At 34.0% G+C, this 12,127-nt stretch overlaps 1 protein-coding gene across 2 annotated transcripts; it reads left to right on the top strand.

Moving 5' to 3' along the window:
• Nucleotides 1–282: 282 nt before the first annotated feature.
• Nucleotides 283–8,492, top strand: LOC116338383 (neuroendocrine convertase 2). Of its 2 annotated transcripts, XM_031763591.1 has the most exons (10): nucleotides 283–432; nucleotides 668–836; nucleotides 1,031–1,138; nucleotides 6,654–6,918; nucleotides 7,047–7,084; nucleotides 7,146–7,222; nucleotides 7,379–7,467; nucleotides 7,535–7,710; nucleotides 7,852–8,165; nucleotides 8,232–8,492. In XM_031763591.1, the coding sequence occupies exons 2-10, from the start codon at nucleotides 672–674 to the stop codon at nucleotides 8,473–8,475; spliced, it is 1,476 nt and encodes a 491-aa protein (XP_031619451.1). In that variant the 5' UTR covers nucleotides 283–432; nucleotides 668–671; the 3' UTR covers nucleotides 8,476–8,492. The 2 variants fall into 2 exon arrangements, with proteins under 2 accessions (XP_031619451.1, XP_031619450.1); XM_031763590.1 differs by lacking the exon at nucleotides 283–432 and having other exon boundaries at nucleotides 495–836.
• The last annotated feature ends 3,635 nt before the right edge of the window (nucleotides 8,493–12,127 follow it).

The raw sequence follows: 12,127 nt of genomic DNA, 5'->3' as shown, positions 1-12,127 counted from the left end.
ATGAAAGTACTCCAGCTGTTATTTTTATCCATTGAATTTTGTAAAAATGCGCAAATCAAGTGTTATTACACATTACATTTCGCTTTGACATAAAGCATTGTTTTTCCCACATTGGACTATGATAACTGTGCGCATACACTGAATTTCGCAATGCTGGCGGTTGTCCTGATATTTTATAAATGTGAACCATATCTCACATACATTGCACACAAATAAAGTCTATCTGTTTCAATTTCCATCGTTCTTTTTCATTTATCAGTAGTGTGGGTTCCTAGCTTTGCAACGTGATTTCATGTAGAGACTCGTATATTTTTACCAGTGTGAAGAAATATTCAAGAAATTTTTTATCCTTTTAGACATTGAATTATTTCGTTTTGTACTTGATTACTGAATAGAAGTAATTCAAAAAATAGTGATAATAAATCTTTAAAAGTTAGTTTCAAGTACTACAAAGATGTTTATAATAAAATAATAAAAGAAATGAAAAATCGATCATTGTGAAAAGTTTCCATAATAAATATTATAACATGTTTTGTGATTGAAAAATTTAACACATATGTTTAAAATAATTTTGCAATAGACGCAAGAGTAGTGAAATGCTACTTTAGAAACTAATTCGAACATTTTAAAAGGAACAAAGAATATATTTTCTATATTTTTTTTTAAGTAAAATGTTATCGAAATGGATATATTTCTTCATTGGATTAACTACATTAGTGGTATCATCGGCAAATATTGTTTTCACAAATTCTTTCTTGGTCAGATTCCATCAGAACATTAACAATGACATTGCTCATGCCATCGCTAGTCGAAATGGTTTCGAAAACGTGGGGGAGGTGAATCTTTAGACAATACAACTTAAATATATTTATATGTTGTAAAATTTACTTGAAATTGGTAATGATATAATCGGTGAACTCAGCAATTGAAAAAAAGAAGATTACTCATCCAAATTCAATGTCACAATCCAATATGGCATACTATAATTTACCCTTACGAAGCTTTCATCTTTTAATCATTCGATTTTTAGTTGTCTGGCAGTAATGGACGGGAATACCATTTTAAAAATAAAGTTCTACATCATTCCCGCACAAGAAGAAGCATAACGCAAACACGAGTTCTTAAACGTGAACCTTTAGTAAGTATTTAACTTTTTACTTTTCCGCACACACCTAGTGCGTATGGGGAAAGTATTGCAATGAGTCAAAGTTTACGACACCACAAAAACATGTTTTCCGGGCGTTTCTGAAGTCAGAGAACCCGAATCAGGCCGCTTAGAGTATGGTTTTTGTGGGTCTGTTCCGCGTGGTTCGTTGTCCGCCGTAGTATGTGTCAGAAGTTCCGCTATTTGATCCTCCATATTTGGCATGAGACATTTTTCATTTTCAGTATCAAATGAACGCAACACAGCGAGAGATCTGATTTGGCAATTTGTGTTAGAGTATTTCGCATCCACAGAATTTTAATTAGCGAAACCGACGCATTTTTCTCGGGGTAAACCGACGCACCTATTTTTCACGATTTAAGCATATTTTTATCAGAGTATTATTGTTTTACACACCTAGTGTGCAAGGTAAGGTATTGGAATCGGTCGAAAAATTGATACTCATAGAAAACATGTTTCCTGGGTGTTTTAGGAGCCAGGAAACAAGGATCAGTCGTTTTACTTTTCCGCACGCCTAGTGTAGGAAAGGTATTGTGTTAGGTCAACAAATTAAAGTCAACCCAAAACATGTTTTCTATGCATATTTTATGTAGAAAACACGATTGAAGATGGTTTTGAGGCATATTATTGTGCGTCGCTGTGTGTGATGTGTCCTGTGTCCTGTGTCCTTTGTCCTGTGTCCTGTGTCCTGTGGCTCCTTTTTTTGTTACCGCGATAAGTCTTCATCCAAAAACTCAATTCAAATTCTGACTTTGCAGGATGATTTGGGACTACTAGAAGACCTGCTGATTAGTTTTTGAGCAATATCTGTTGACCGGTCCGAATGGAGTATCCACATCCATAAATTTTTTGATCATTTTTCAACCATTTTGGTGACACGATGGTTTCGTGCTCAGACATGAAATTTAAAATCTGACTTCACGGGATGATTTGGCACTACGAGGAATAGATCTGGTCATATTTTCAGCAACATTGATTGATCGGTGTAAAACTAAGACTCTGAAGAGGCACTTATGAGAAAAATGCCTTTAAATGATATTCTTTCAATTTGAACGCTGATAGAATGTGTAGTGGTGATTTTTGTCACGAGAAACCCGAATCTGATGCTAGTTTTAAGATGCAATCAAGTTTTCACAGACTTTTCATACAAAAATCCACAAAAAAATTTATTTTTGTATGAAAGACTTGCCTTTGTGGTACCTTAATGATGTGAAACTTTGAACATGCTATTTTTTTGATTGAAATTTTTTTAGACTCATTGTGATTATTTATTTTGATAAGAAAATAATATTCGTAAGTTTTTACTGTAATTTAAGTTACTGCAACCATATATAGACCATAATTTCAGTTTATTCCCAAAATTTCGGTTCCATGCGGAAAAGTCAACTTGCGTACGTAAGCCTCTTTCTTTTCGATGTCCGAATGTATATGCGTTCCCTGTATGCTGTACGCAAAAATTTGTTTACACGATAACTTTCAACCAAGAAAAGTAATTCGAAATCTGAATTCTAAGGATGACCCCATTCTCTGGTCTAGGAATAGAAACCATTAGATTTTGAGCGACTTTGGTTGGTAGAGTGAAGTGTCATGCCTGGTGGGAAAAATTTAATTTTTCTATCAAAAGTTGTATTTAAATAATTCTTAAACACTCAAAAATATGTATTGAGGGGTCTTTTGATACGAGAAAACCGAATATGACGTTAGTTTTGCGATACAAATGATTTTCGACACACTTTTCATATAAAAATTTCAAAAAATTTTGATTTTTGTATGAAAACCATGCCTGTATCATATCGTAATGAGCTGAAACTTTGCACAGGTTATTTTTTTCATGTAAAGAGTTTTCATTTCGAGAGTTTGAAGAGATTTGAATGCATAATAGGGGTACCTCCCGAACAAAATTTTGGATTTTTTGCTCAAAATCGAAAATTTTGTATGAAAGGTACCACTCAATTGAATTGAAATTTCTTCAAACTTTCAGAATGTAAGATTTTTGTGAAAAAAATAACATCTGCAAATTTTCACATGATTACCATATCATACAGGCATTGAAAAGTCGTTCAAAAATTATTTGTATCGCAAAACTTATATCAGATTTAGTTTTCTCATGAATTCATATTTACGGTATAAGATACGTAATAAATGTGTGTTGTGGATCACAATGCTGAAAAGTTCATCTTACGGATGTAAGACATTTTATTTATAACAATGATTGCATTGTTCTCATCACTGAATTGAAATATCTGAATACACACAACTGTCTAATGCACGTTAAAATGTTGTCAATAATAAAAATCACTGCAAATACGATTGAACAAAATTCTAAACCGGAATATTTCGATATGTATGTATTTTTTTTATATATTTGTCACACGGTCAGTTTCGATTGTTTCGATTGTTTGTATGTTTTTTTTCATTGGAATCGGCGACAACAAACAAAATGAAATTGAATTTATTATTTTAATTATCCAAAATATTCGGATTTAGAATTTAATTCAATCGGATTTGGAGTGTTTTTTTTATTATTGTCGAAATTTCAACGAGCATCAGAGATCCATTTATTTTCAAATATTTCTATTCATTTTATGACAACAATGCGTTCAATGTTTTCAAGCAAATTGAAAAGTGCTCGATTTGCATAGGTCCGCCTGTGCTCGGGAATTTTTATTTACATAATTTGAAATATTTTCTTTCGATATTAATATTGGGTGTATCGATTAATTTTTACCGTTTTTTGGGTGAAAATCTATATTTATTTGAATAACAAAATGAATGAGTACATTAACCAATGTATTGCCCATCGTTAGCTATGACTTCCGCCCATCTCCTTGGTAGCTTGTCGATTCCGCGTCGAAAGAATTCCTCATCTTTTGAGGCTATCCATTCATCGATCCATTTTCGCACACCTTCAGGATTTCGAAACGATATCTCGGACAAACCCATTTGCATCGATCGAAACAAGTGGTAGTCTTGCAATGAATGTCTCGTTTTGACTGCGGTGGTCCTGGTTGGCCTGGATCAACATACGCTCCCTTACGTTTGAGAATGTCGTAATAGACCCACTTTTCATCGCCCGTGACAATTCGACTCAAAAAACTATGTTTTTTGTGATCTTTGAGATGTTCTCTGTATGCTGTGATTCGTGCTTTGAGTTGATTTTCGTTCAGTTGATGTGGGACCCATTTTCCTAGCTTTCGAATCTTACCCATTGCGTGTAAACGTTCACAAATGGTTGATTGAGAGACATTTAATTCCAATGCAAGTTGTTTTTGCGTTTGACATGGATTTTCATCGAGTAATGCTTCCAAATCCGTATCTTCGAACTTTTTTGGCTGACCTGGCCCTTCTTTGTCTTCCAAATCAAAATCACCACTTTTGAATCGTTGAAACCATTTTCTGCAGCTTGAATCTACTGGAGCTTGTTTACCATAAGTATCCGAAAGCATTTGTTGCGCTTCAGCCGCAGTTTTCTTCGTATCAAATAAGAAAAGGAGAGCACTTCGGAAAAACATTTTATCGCGATCCACTTTGAATTGGTAAAAAAATAATGACACTGTGTCGAAAATAAATCTTTCTGCTCTGAATTAGATTGGCAAATGTCACATGTACAATAAAATGCAATTGGATTCACCTGTCAAACTTCATACAAGTTTAAGTGGCGACATCTAACAGTCAGCGGTAAGAATTAATCGATACACCCAATAGAATTAATTCAATTTAATGGCCAAACTCGTGTACCCCGCCTGAAGGCAGAGCTATGCAAATCGATCAAATTTCAATATGGCGTATATATATTGTTTACGACAGTAAAAAAAATATAAAGTGCGACAGTTGTAGAAATATTTTGAAGATTCAAGAATAATAAAAAAATAAGCTGAAAAAATGTAAACAGCATGAAAAAATGTGTTTCGTGTAGCATTACAACGATTCATGTGCGTAGTTACTGTAAGATAACTATGGTATAGTGGATTAGTGCATGTGCTAAGAGTCTTGAGTTCGATTCCGTCTAAAAAAAAATTATTTTTAGCTTCATTCGTCTTATTTCTTTGATATGCCACCACTTAATATGCTGTTTTTATTCTAGAGAAATCGAATAATAAAAAAATAAGCCGAAATAATACAAACAACAAGACATAAGGGCGATATGAAGCAAAAAAAATTTTTTGGACGGATTCGAACTCAAGACCATACGACTCTTAGCGCATGCAATAATCCACTATACCATAGTCATCTTACAGTAACTATGCACACGAATTGTTGTAATGCCAAACGAAACACATTTTTTTCTTGCTGTTTACATTATTTCAGTTTTTTTTTATTATTATTGAAGTTTGAAAGATGTTTCTACAACTGGCACATTTCAAGTTTTCCATTATTATTTTCGTAAACAATTGTTTCACCGTTATACAAAACATATTATCAATGCATAGCTTTGGCGGGGTTGAGTTTTTTGCACCTGTTTTTTCGAATCACGCATTTTTTTGGATTAAAATTATTTTGCCAATCTAAATTACAACTAAATCAACCAGAAAAAAAATGCCCAGCTCTGGAAAAAATTAATGCACTAGAGGGTTAAAGATGTAAGACTAAACTAATTAGTTATAGTAAATAAAGCTATGATAATAAGTCAATTTTTTGATTAAGCGGGACTCTGCTCTCAGGCCCACCATACAAAATGTACTAGGGAGCAGACACGTGGAATAGGTTTAGACTTTTAGTGAAAATTTTAGAAATAAAGTGGAATAGACAATTCAGTAGCTGGATTCACATGGATTCAGTAATCGCATGTATGGAATAGCGAAAATGGGTTAGATTCAATGTTTTTGTAATCAATAGTACAGAATTTAAAAGCATTGAACTTGTTTTGAGATAGTAACTTGTTCTTTTTTGAAATATTTTTTAATTCAAAAAACGATTACAAATTTACAAAACAATAGAATCACTTTCTCAAAATTTTATTGATGAAAAAAATAATTTGAATCATCAATAACAAAATGTCATATTCCAGTGTCGATTATTCAGTTTTCAACAAAGTGAATAGCGGCAAAATGTGGCATTATATTTGACAATGAAATGACGGATTGGTGTTATATATTGGAATCATGGTTTAATCGTTTGTGTCTCCCCCTAGAATATACTTTTCTACTTCAGTTTTCTAGAATTTGATTTTTTCGTGTCTCTTTCTGAATTAAAATTGGTTTTCCATTATGATATCATTACTCCCGTATAGTTTTGAATTGAATGAAAAAAAATTTCTTAAAATATTATACGAATTGAGTTTTTCGGGTGTGAGTTTGATTCATCAACGATAAATTCCTTATTTTAAGAATTTTCCAAATAATTTTGAATTTTTAAAAGATGATGTCTTGAAACTCTTTTATGAAGAAACCCCTTTTTAATCTTTGAATGGATCGGGGGACCACAATGCCAAGATTCTCGTTCTTATATTGCGCCTATCCAATTTGATTCACAATTTTTTTATTCCAAGATTCGAACCACCATTCAACAGACTGGTTTTGTACGAGTAAAGAGAGGTTTGAGATCATCACCACCATCTTTAGTAATTCCGACACCTTATGTGGATGATCATCAGAGTGAGCAAACTATACCATCAGATCCCTATTTTCCGTTACAATGGTATTTGCGGAATACTGGTCAAAATGGAGGAAAAAAACATTTAGATTTGAATGTGCAAGCTGCTTGGGATCTGGGCATTACTGGCAAAAATGTGACCACTGCAATTATGGATGATGGTGAATATTTTCATTTTAATTGTATTTATATTGTCAATATGCTAACACAATGAGCATAATAATTGGTTTAACTTCCCATATATGAATTTTGATAAGAAATTGAGTCATAATAATATATATTACTTTAGGTGTCGATTATATGCATCCTGATCTTAAATACAACTATGTAAGTAATATTATTCCTTTGAAAAATATTGAATTTTGATATTTATTAATTTTTAAATCAGAACCCAGAAGCCAGCTATGATTTTAGTAGCAATGATCCATTTCCATACCCAAGATACACGGATGATTGGTTTAATAGGTAATGCAAATAGAATGAAAAAAATGATAAGAGAATGAAAAAAATAATTCATTATTATTAACTGCACCCAACAGCGTTCCTTCGCTTGGGTGATTTATTAAAATAAAAAAATGTTTTTTTACATTCTTTTACAATTAAATTTTTATTTTTTTATAGCCATGGCACTAGATGTGCTGGTGAGGTGTCTGCGGCTAGAGATAATGGAGTTTGTGGAGTTGGTGTCGCCTATGATTCGAAAATAGCAGGTAAAAAGACAGGAAATATGCGCAACAATCATAAAACCAGATATTTTAATTTGATTTTTTTTTTCAGGTATACGGATGTTGGATCAACCTTATATGACTGATTTGATTGAAGCCAATTCAATGGGTCATGAGCCACATAAAATTCATATTTATTCGGCTTCATGGGGCCCAACTGATGACGGTAAAACTGTTGATGGGCCCAGAAATGCCACAATGCGAGCAATTGTACAAGGAGTCAATGAAGTAAGAATAATTATTAATTTTTTGAGAAAATTATAATTATCAAAGCCAATCGGAATTATTTTTGGTCGGGTTCAGATATTTAGTTGATTTTACGATTTCTAATTTTTAGTTTACTCTAAATTGCGTTCTTCAAATTTATAGGGCAGGAATGGATTGGGAAATATTTATGTCTGGGCTTCTGGCGATGGAGGCGAAGATGATGACTGCAATTGTGATGGATATGCTGCCTCAATGTGGACTATTTCAATTAATAGTGCAATTAATGATGGACAAAATGCTCATTACGATGAAAGTTGTAGTTCAACGTTGGCAAGTACTTTTAGTAATGGTGCAAAGGATCCCAACACAGGTGTCGCAACAACAGATCTTTACGGGAAATGCACGACAACCCATTCTGGTACAAGCGCAGCTGCTCCTGAAGCAGCAGGAATATTTGCACTTGCACTAGAAGCCAAGTAGGAGATGCCGATATGTAAAGTAAAGAAAGTAATATTCTAAATATCAATGTTTATTTTTGACAGTACAATGTTAACTTGGAGAGATATTCAACACCTCACAGTATTGACCTCAAAAAGAAATTCTCTCTTCGATGCAAAAAATCGTTTTCATTGGACTATGAATGGCGTTGGTTTGGAATTTAATCACTTATTTGGATTTGGTGTACTGGATGCAGGTTCAATGGTTACATTAGCCAAACAGTGGAGAACTGTCCCCCCTCGTTATCATTGTGAAGCCGGAGATATTACACAACTCAGGTTCATCTAATGTTTATTACAACCTTAGGCTAACCAATTTTTTATTATATCATTTTATTATCACGGGGGGCGGTAGTCCCCCAAGTGACGCAATACCAACATATATTGGGTGTATCGATTAATTTTTACCGCTGACTGTTAGATGTCGCCACTTAAACTTGTATGAAGTTTGACAGGTGAATTCAATTGCATTTTATTGTACATGTGCCATTTGCCAATCTAATTCAGAGCAGAAAGATTTATTTTCGACACAGTGTCATTATTTTTTTATCAATTCAAAGTGGATCGCGATAAAATGTTTTTCCGAAGTGCTCTCCTTTTCTTATTTGATACGAAGAAAACTGCGGCTGAAGCGCAACAAATGCTTTCGGAAACTTATGGTAAACAAGCTCCAGTAGATTAAAGCTGCAGAAAATGGTTTCAACGATTCAAAAGTGGTGATTTTGATTTGGAAGACAAAGAACGGCCAATTCAGCCAAAAAAGTTCGAAGATACGGATTTGGAAGCATTACTCGATGAAAATCCATGTCAAACGCAAAAACAACTTGCATTGGAATTAAATGTCTCTCAATCAACCATTTGTGAACGTTTACACGCAATGGGAAAGATTCGAAAGCTAGGAAAATGGGTCCCACATCAACTGAACGAAAATCAACTCAAAGCACGAATCACAGCATACAGAGAACATCTCAAAGAACACAAAAAACATAGTTTTTTGAGTCGAATTGTCACGGGCGATGAAAAGTGGGTCTATTACGACAACCCAAAATGTAAGGGAGCGTATGTTGATCCAGGCCAACCAGGACCATCGCAGTCAAAACGAGACATTCATTGCAAGAAGGTCATGCTGTGCATTTGGTGGGATCAAAAAGGTGCTAAAACCAGGTGAAACGGTTACAGCCCAACGCTACCGCATACAATTAATCAAAATGGAGCATGCATTGAAGATTAAACGGCCACGGATAGTTGTGTTTCACGATGTGTGTGTGACCCTTAGGTACTTTTTTACGCTCTATCGATTGGCATCATTAGTTGTCCCCTCTGACCTCTCCTTACCCCTCATAGGGGGTATTTTGTTTCTTTTTTAACCCAACATTTTTACCAACTCTGATTTAAGGGCCTTGGGGGCAGGAACAGTCCCATTAATTCTCCCCATACTCAATGATTTTGAGATGCTCCAAATGGTAGTTAGTTTTTGGATCATTAGTTTTGGCCCCTAAAACCCCTTACCCCCCTATTGGGTAGTTTTTCGATAAAAATATACCGATCGATTTTTCTCGCTTTTCCGATGGGAAAATCGAAAAAATAAATATATGCTCAACATCCAGAACACTTTAGTCCAGGTTGGATCCGCCTGCTCCAAAAGATTCACTTCAAGCCCATGTCATCAAAAAAAACTCCCGTTCGATTTTCCTCACATTTCCGATGGAAATATCGAAAAAATAATGAAATTCGGCATGACATGTTACTCCCATGTATGCTCAACTTCTAGAACACTTTAGTCCAGATTGGATCCACCTGCTCCACAAGATTCACTTCTCAAAGGGGTTTTAGGAGTTTTCCAAAACGAATGATCCAAAAACTAATGCTGACGAAGGAAATTTTGTTGATGCAATGGAGCACTTGTTTAATAAAAACGAAGTCGAAAGAGTGCTCAAAAAAGTTGGTGATAAAGTGATTGACTCGATAAACAATATTCTCAGAAATGAGATAGAAATGTCTCTTTTTGTAAAGGATACAAACGATGTCATCACGATTAATACAACGTTCAATGATACGAATGAAAATGGGTCAAATGTAACGGCGAAAGCGACAGATGAACGTGAAAAACAAGAGAAGAAACGGAAACGGTCAAGTCGCAATAAGAAGAAGAAGAAGAAGAAGAAAGCGAACAAAGAACAAAACGAGGTCACAGGCGGTGAAAATTCTGACCAAACATCATCACAACAGCCACAATCGGACCCAAACGCATCAAATAATAAACAACAACAGCAACAAGAACAAAAACATAAAAACCCGCAAAGACAACAACAAGAAACAGGTATACAGCAACATCAACAACAAAATCGACGAAATCAGCAGCAAAATCGACAGGAACATAGAAATGATCATGCACACACACGCAGTAATCCATTCAGCCGTTCTTTTCAAAGAAAGAATTGGGTAACTGACCGTCGACGAGGCCATTGGAATGATGGTTTCAAAAACCAACGACATTTTAAGGATGTTTTGCCGAGAGCTAGTACGCATTTTGATGATTGTGATTGCCGCTCTTGTTTTCACCTCCTTCACTGTTACCTCAGTTGCATTTGAGTCATCTAATGGCTGTGAAGTTGATGAATCATCAATTTATTTATTTTTATTTATTTAGAAATATAAAAGCAACAATGTGAATGTGAACAAAAAAGATAAGAAAAATTAATATTGTGACGAATTATGTAATAAAATAAATATTATAATTCAATTACTCAGCGACTAGTGTGATTTCATACGTCTATACCGCTGAAATATATAATAATAACTGCACCGAACAGCGTTCCTTCGCCTTGGTGGTTTATTGAAAATAATTTAATTAAATAAATATAATATAATACAATTTGATTTTTATCAAGCATTTTTGAGAGAGAATATGAAAAGTCATTGTTTCTTCCCTTTCATGTAAATAATAATATAAATTTCATAAATCAATTTTCCAACTGCTCAAAATTTCTACAATCCATAACAAATATCTTTCATTTATCTGCTTTGCTTTAAATAATTTTCTATTCTTTGTTTAACTGCTGATAAATTTACTTCTAAATCAATTAAACTTTTATCACTGTTTTGCAATTTTTTGGCATAATAATCGTTGAATGATGTTAGCATATAATTTATTGGCTCATATTTTGTGTAATCAGTTCTTCTAATTGGTAAATCAAATAGTGGTGTTGCTCTGGTATCATGTGCTGGATCGTAATATTTCATACTGTTTGAAACATAAGTTGACTTTAAATCTCCGTGAATAATTTTGAAAATAAAAGACACTTGCGCCATCTTGCGTCTCTCCTCAAGAGTAATCATTTGCAGAAATAGTAGTCTGTGTTCGTATTTTGGCAGTCTTAAATCATTCCAGGCCATTCTCCTCAGAGCATATATCAAAAATTGCTTTTGTATTGACTCTATTCTTTTGCACATATTGTCGTAGTGTGGAGTCCAAATTTCAGATCCATACTCAATAATCGGTACAATAAATGTAAAGTAAAGGCGTTTTAATGTCCATGGGTCGACAAAATCCCTGCTGTTGAATTTTAACCAAGCCAATCTTGATTTTGCCTTTGCAGCAACATGTTCAATGTGTGATTTGAAATTCATCCTCACATCAAGCAATACTCCCAAGTCCTTCATTACTTCAACTCTTTCAATTTGCACGCCATCGACGTTGTAATTATATTCATATTTCAGTGATCCACGATGATATTATATGACCTTTTTTTATTATTTTTGTTTTATTAACATTTAATTTTAATAAATTGCGCCCATAGTAATTTGCTACACGATCCAAATCTCTCTGAAGAAGAATGCAGTCATCTTCTGAAGTTATACATTTTGAAATTTTTGTATCATCAGCGAATGATTGGATGCATGACTTTGTCACGACAAATGGTAGATCAATTACAAACATG

Source organism: Contarinia nasturtii, unplaced genomic scaffold (genome assembly GCF_009176525.2).
Source record: "Contarinia nasturtii isolate CC-2019 unplaced genomic scaffold, AAFC_CNas_1.1 Cnas_scaffold_406, whole genome shotgun sequence".
NCBI classification, from domain to species: domain Eukaryota; kingdom Metazoa; phylum Arthropoda; class Insecta; order Diptera; family Cecidomyiidae; genus Contarinia; species Contarinia nasturtii.
The sequence above is the reverse complement of the archived record's forward strand: the minus strand, read 5'-3'. Positions and strand labels throughout refer to the sequence as shown.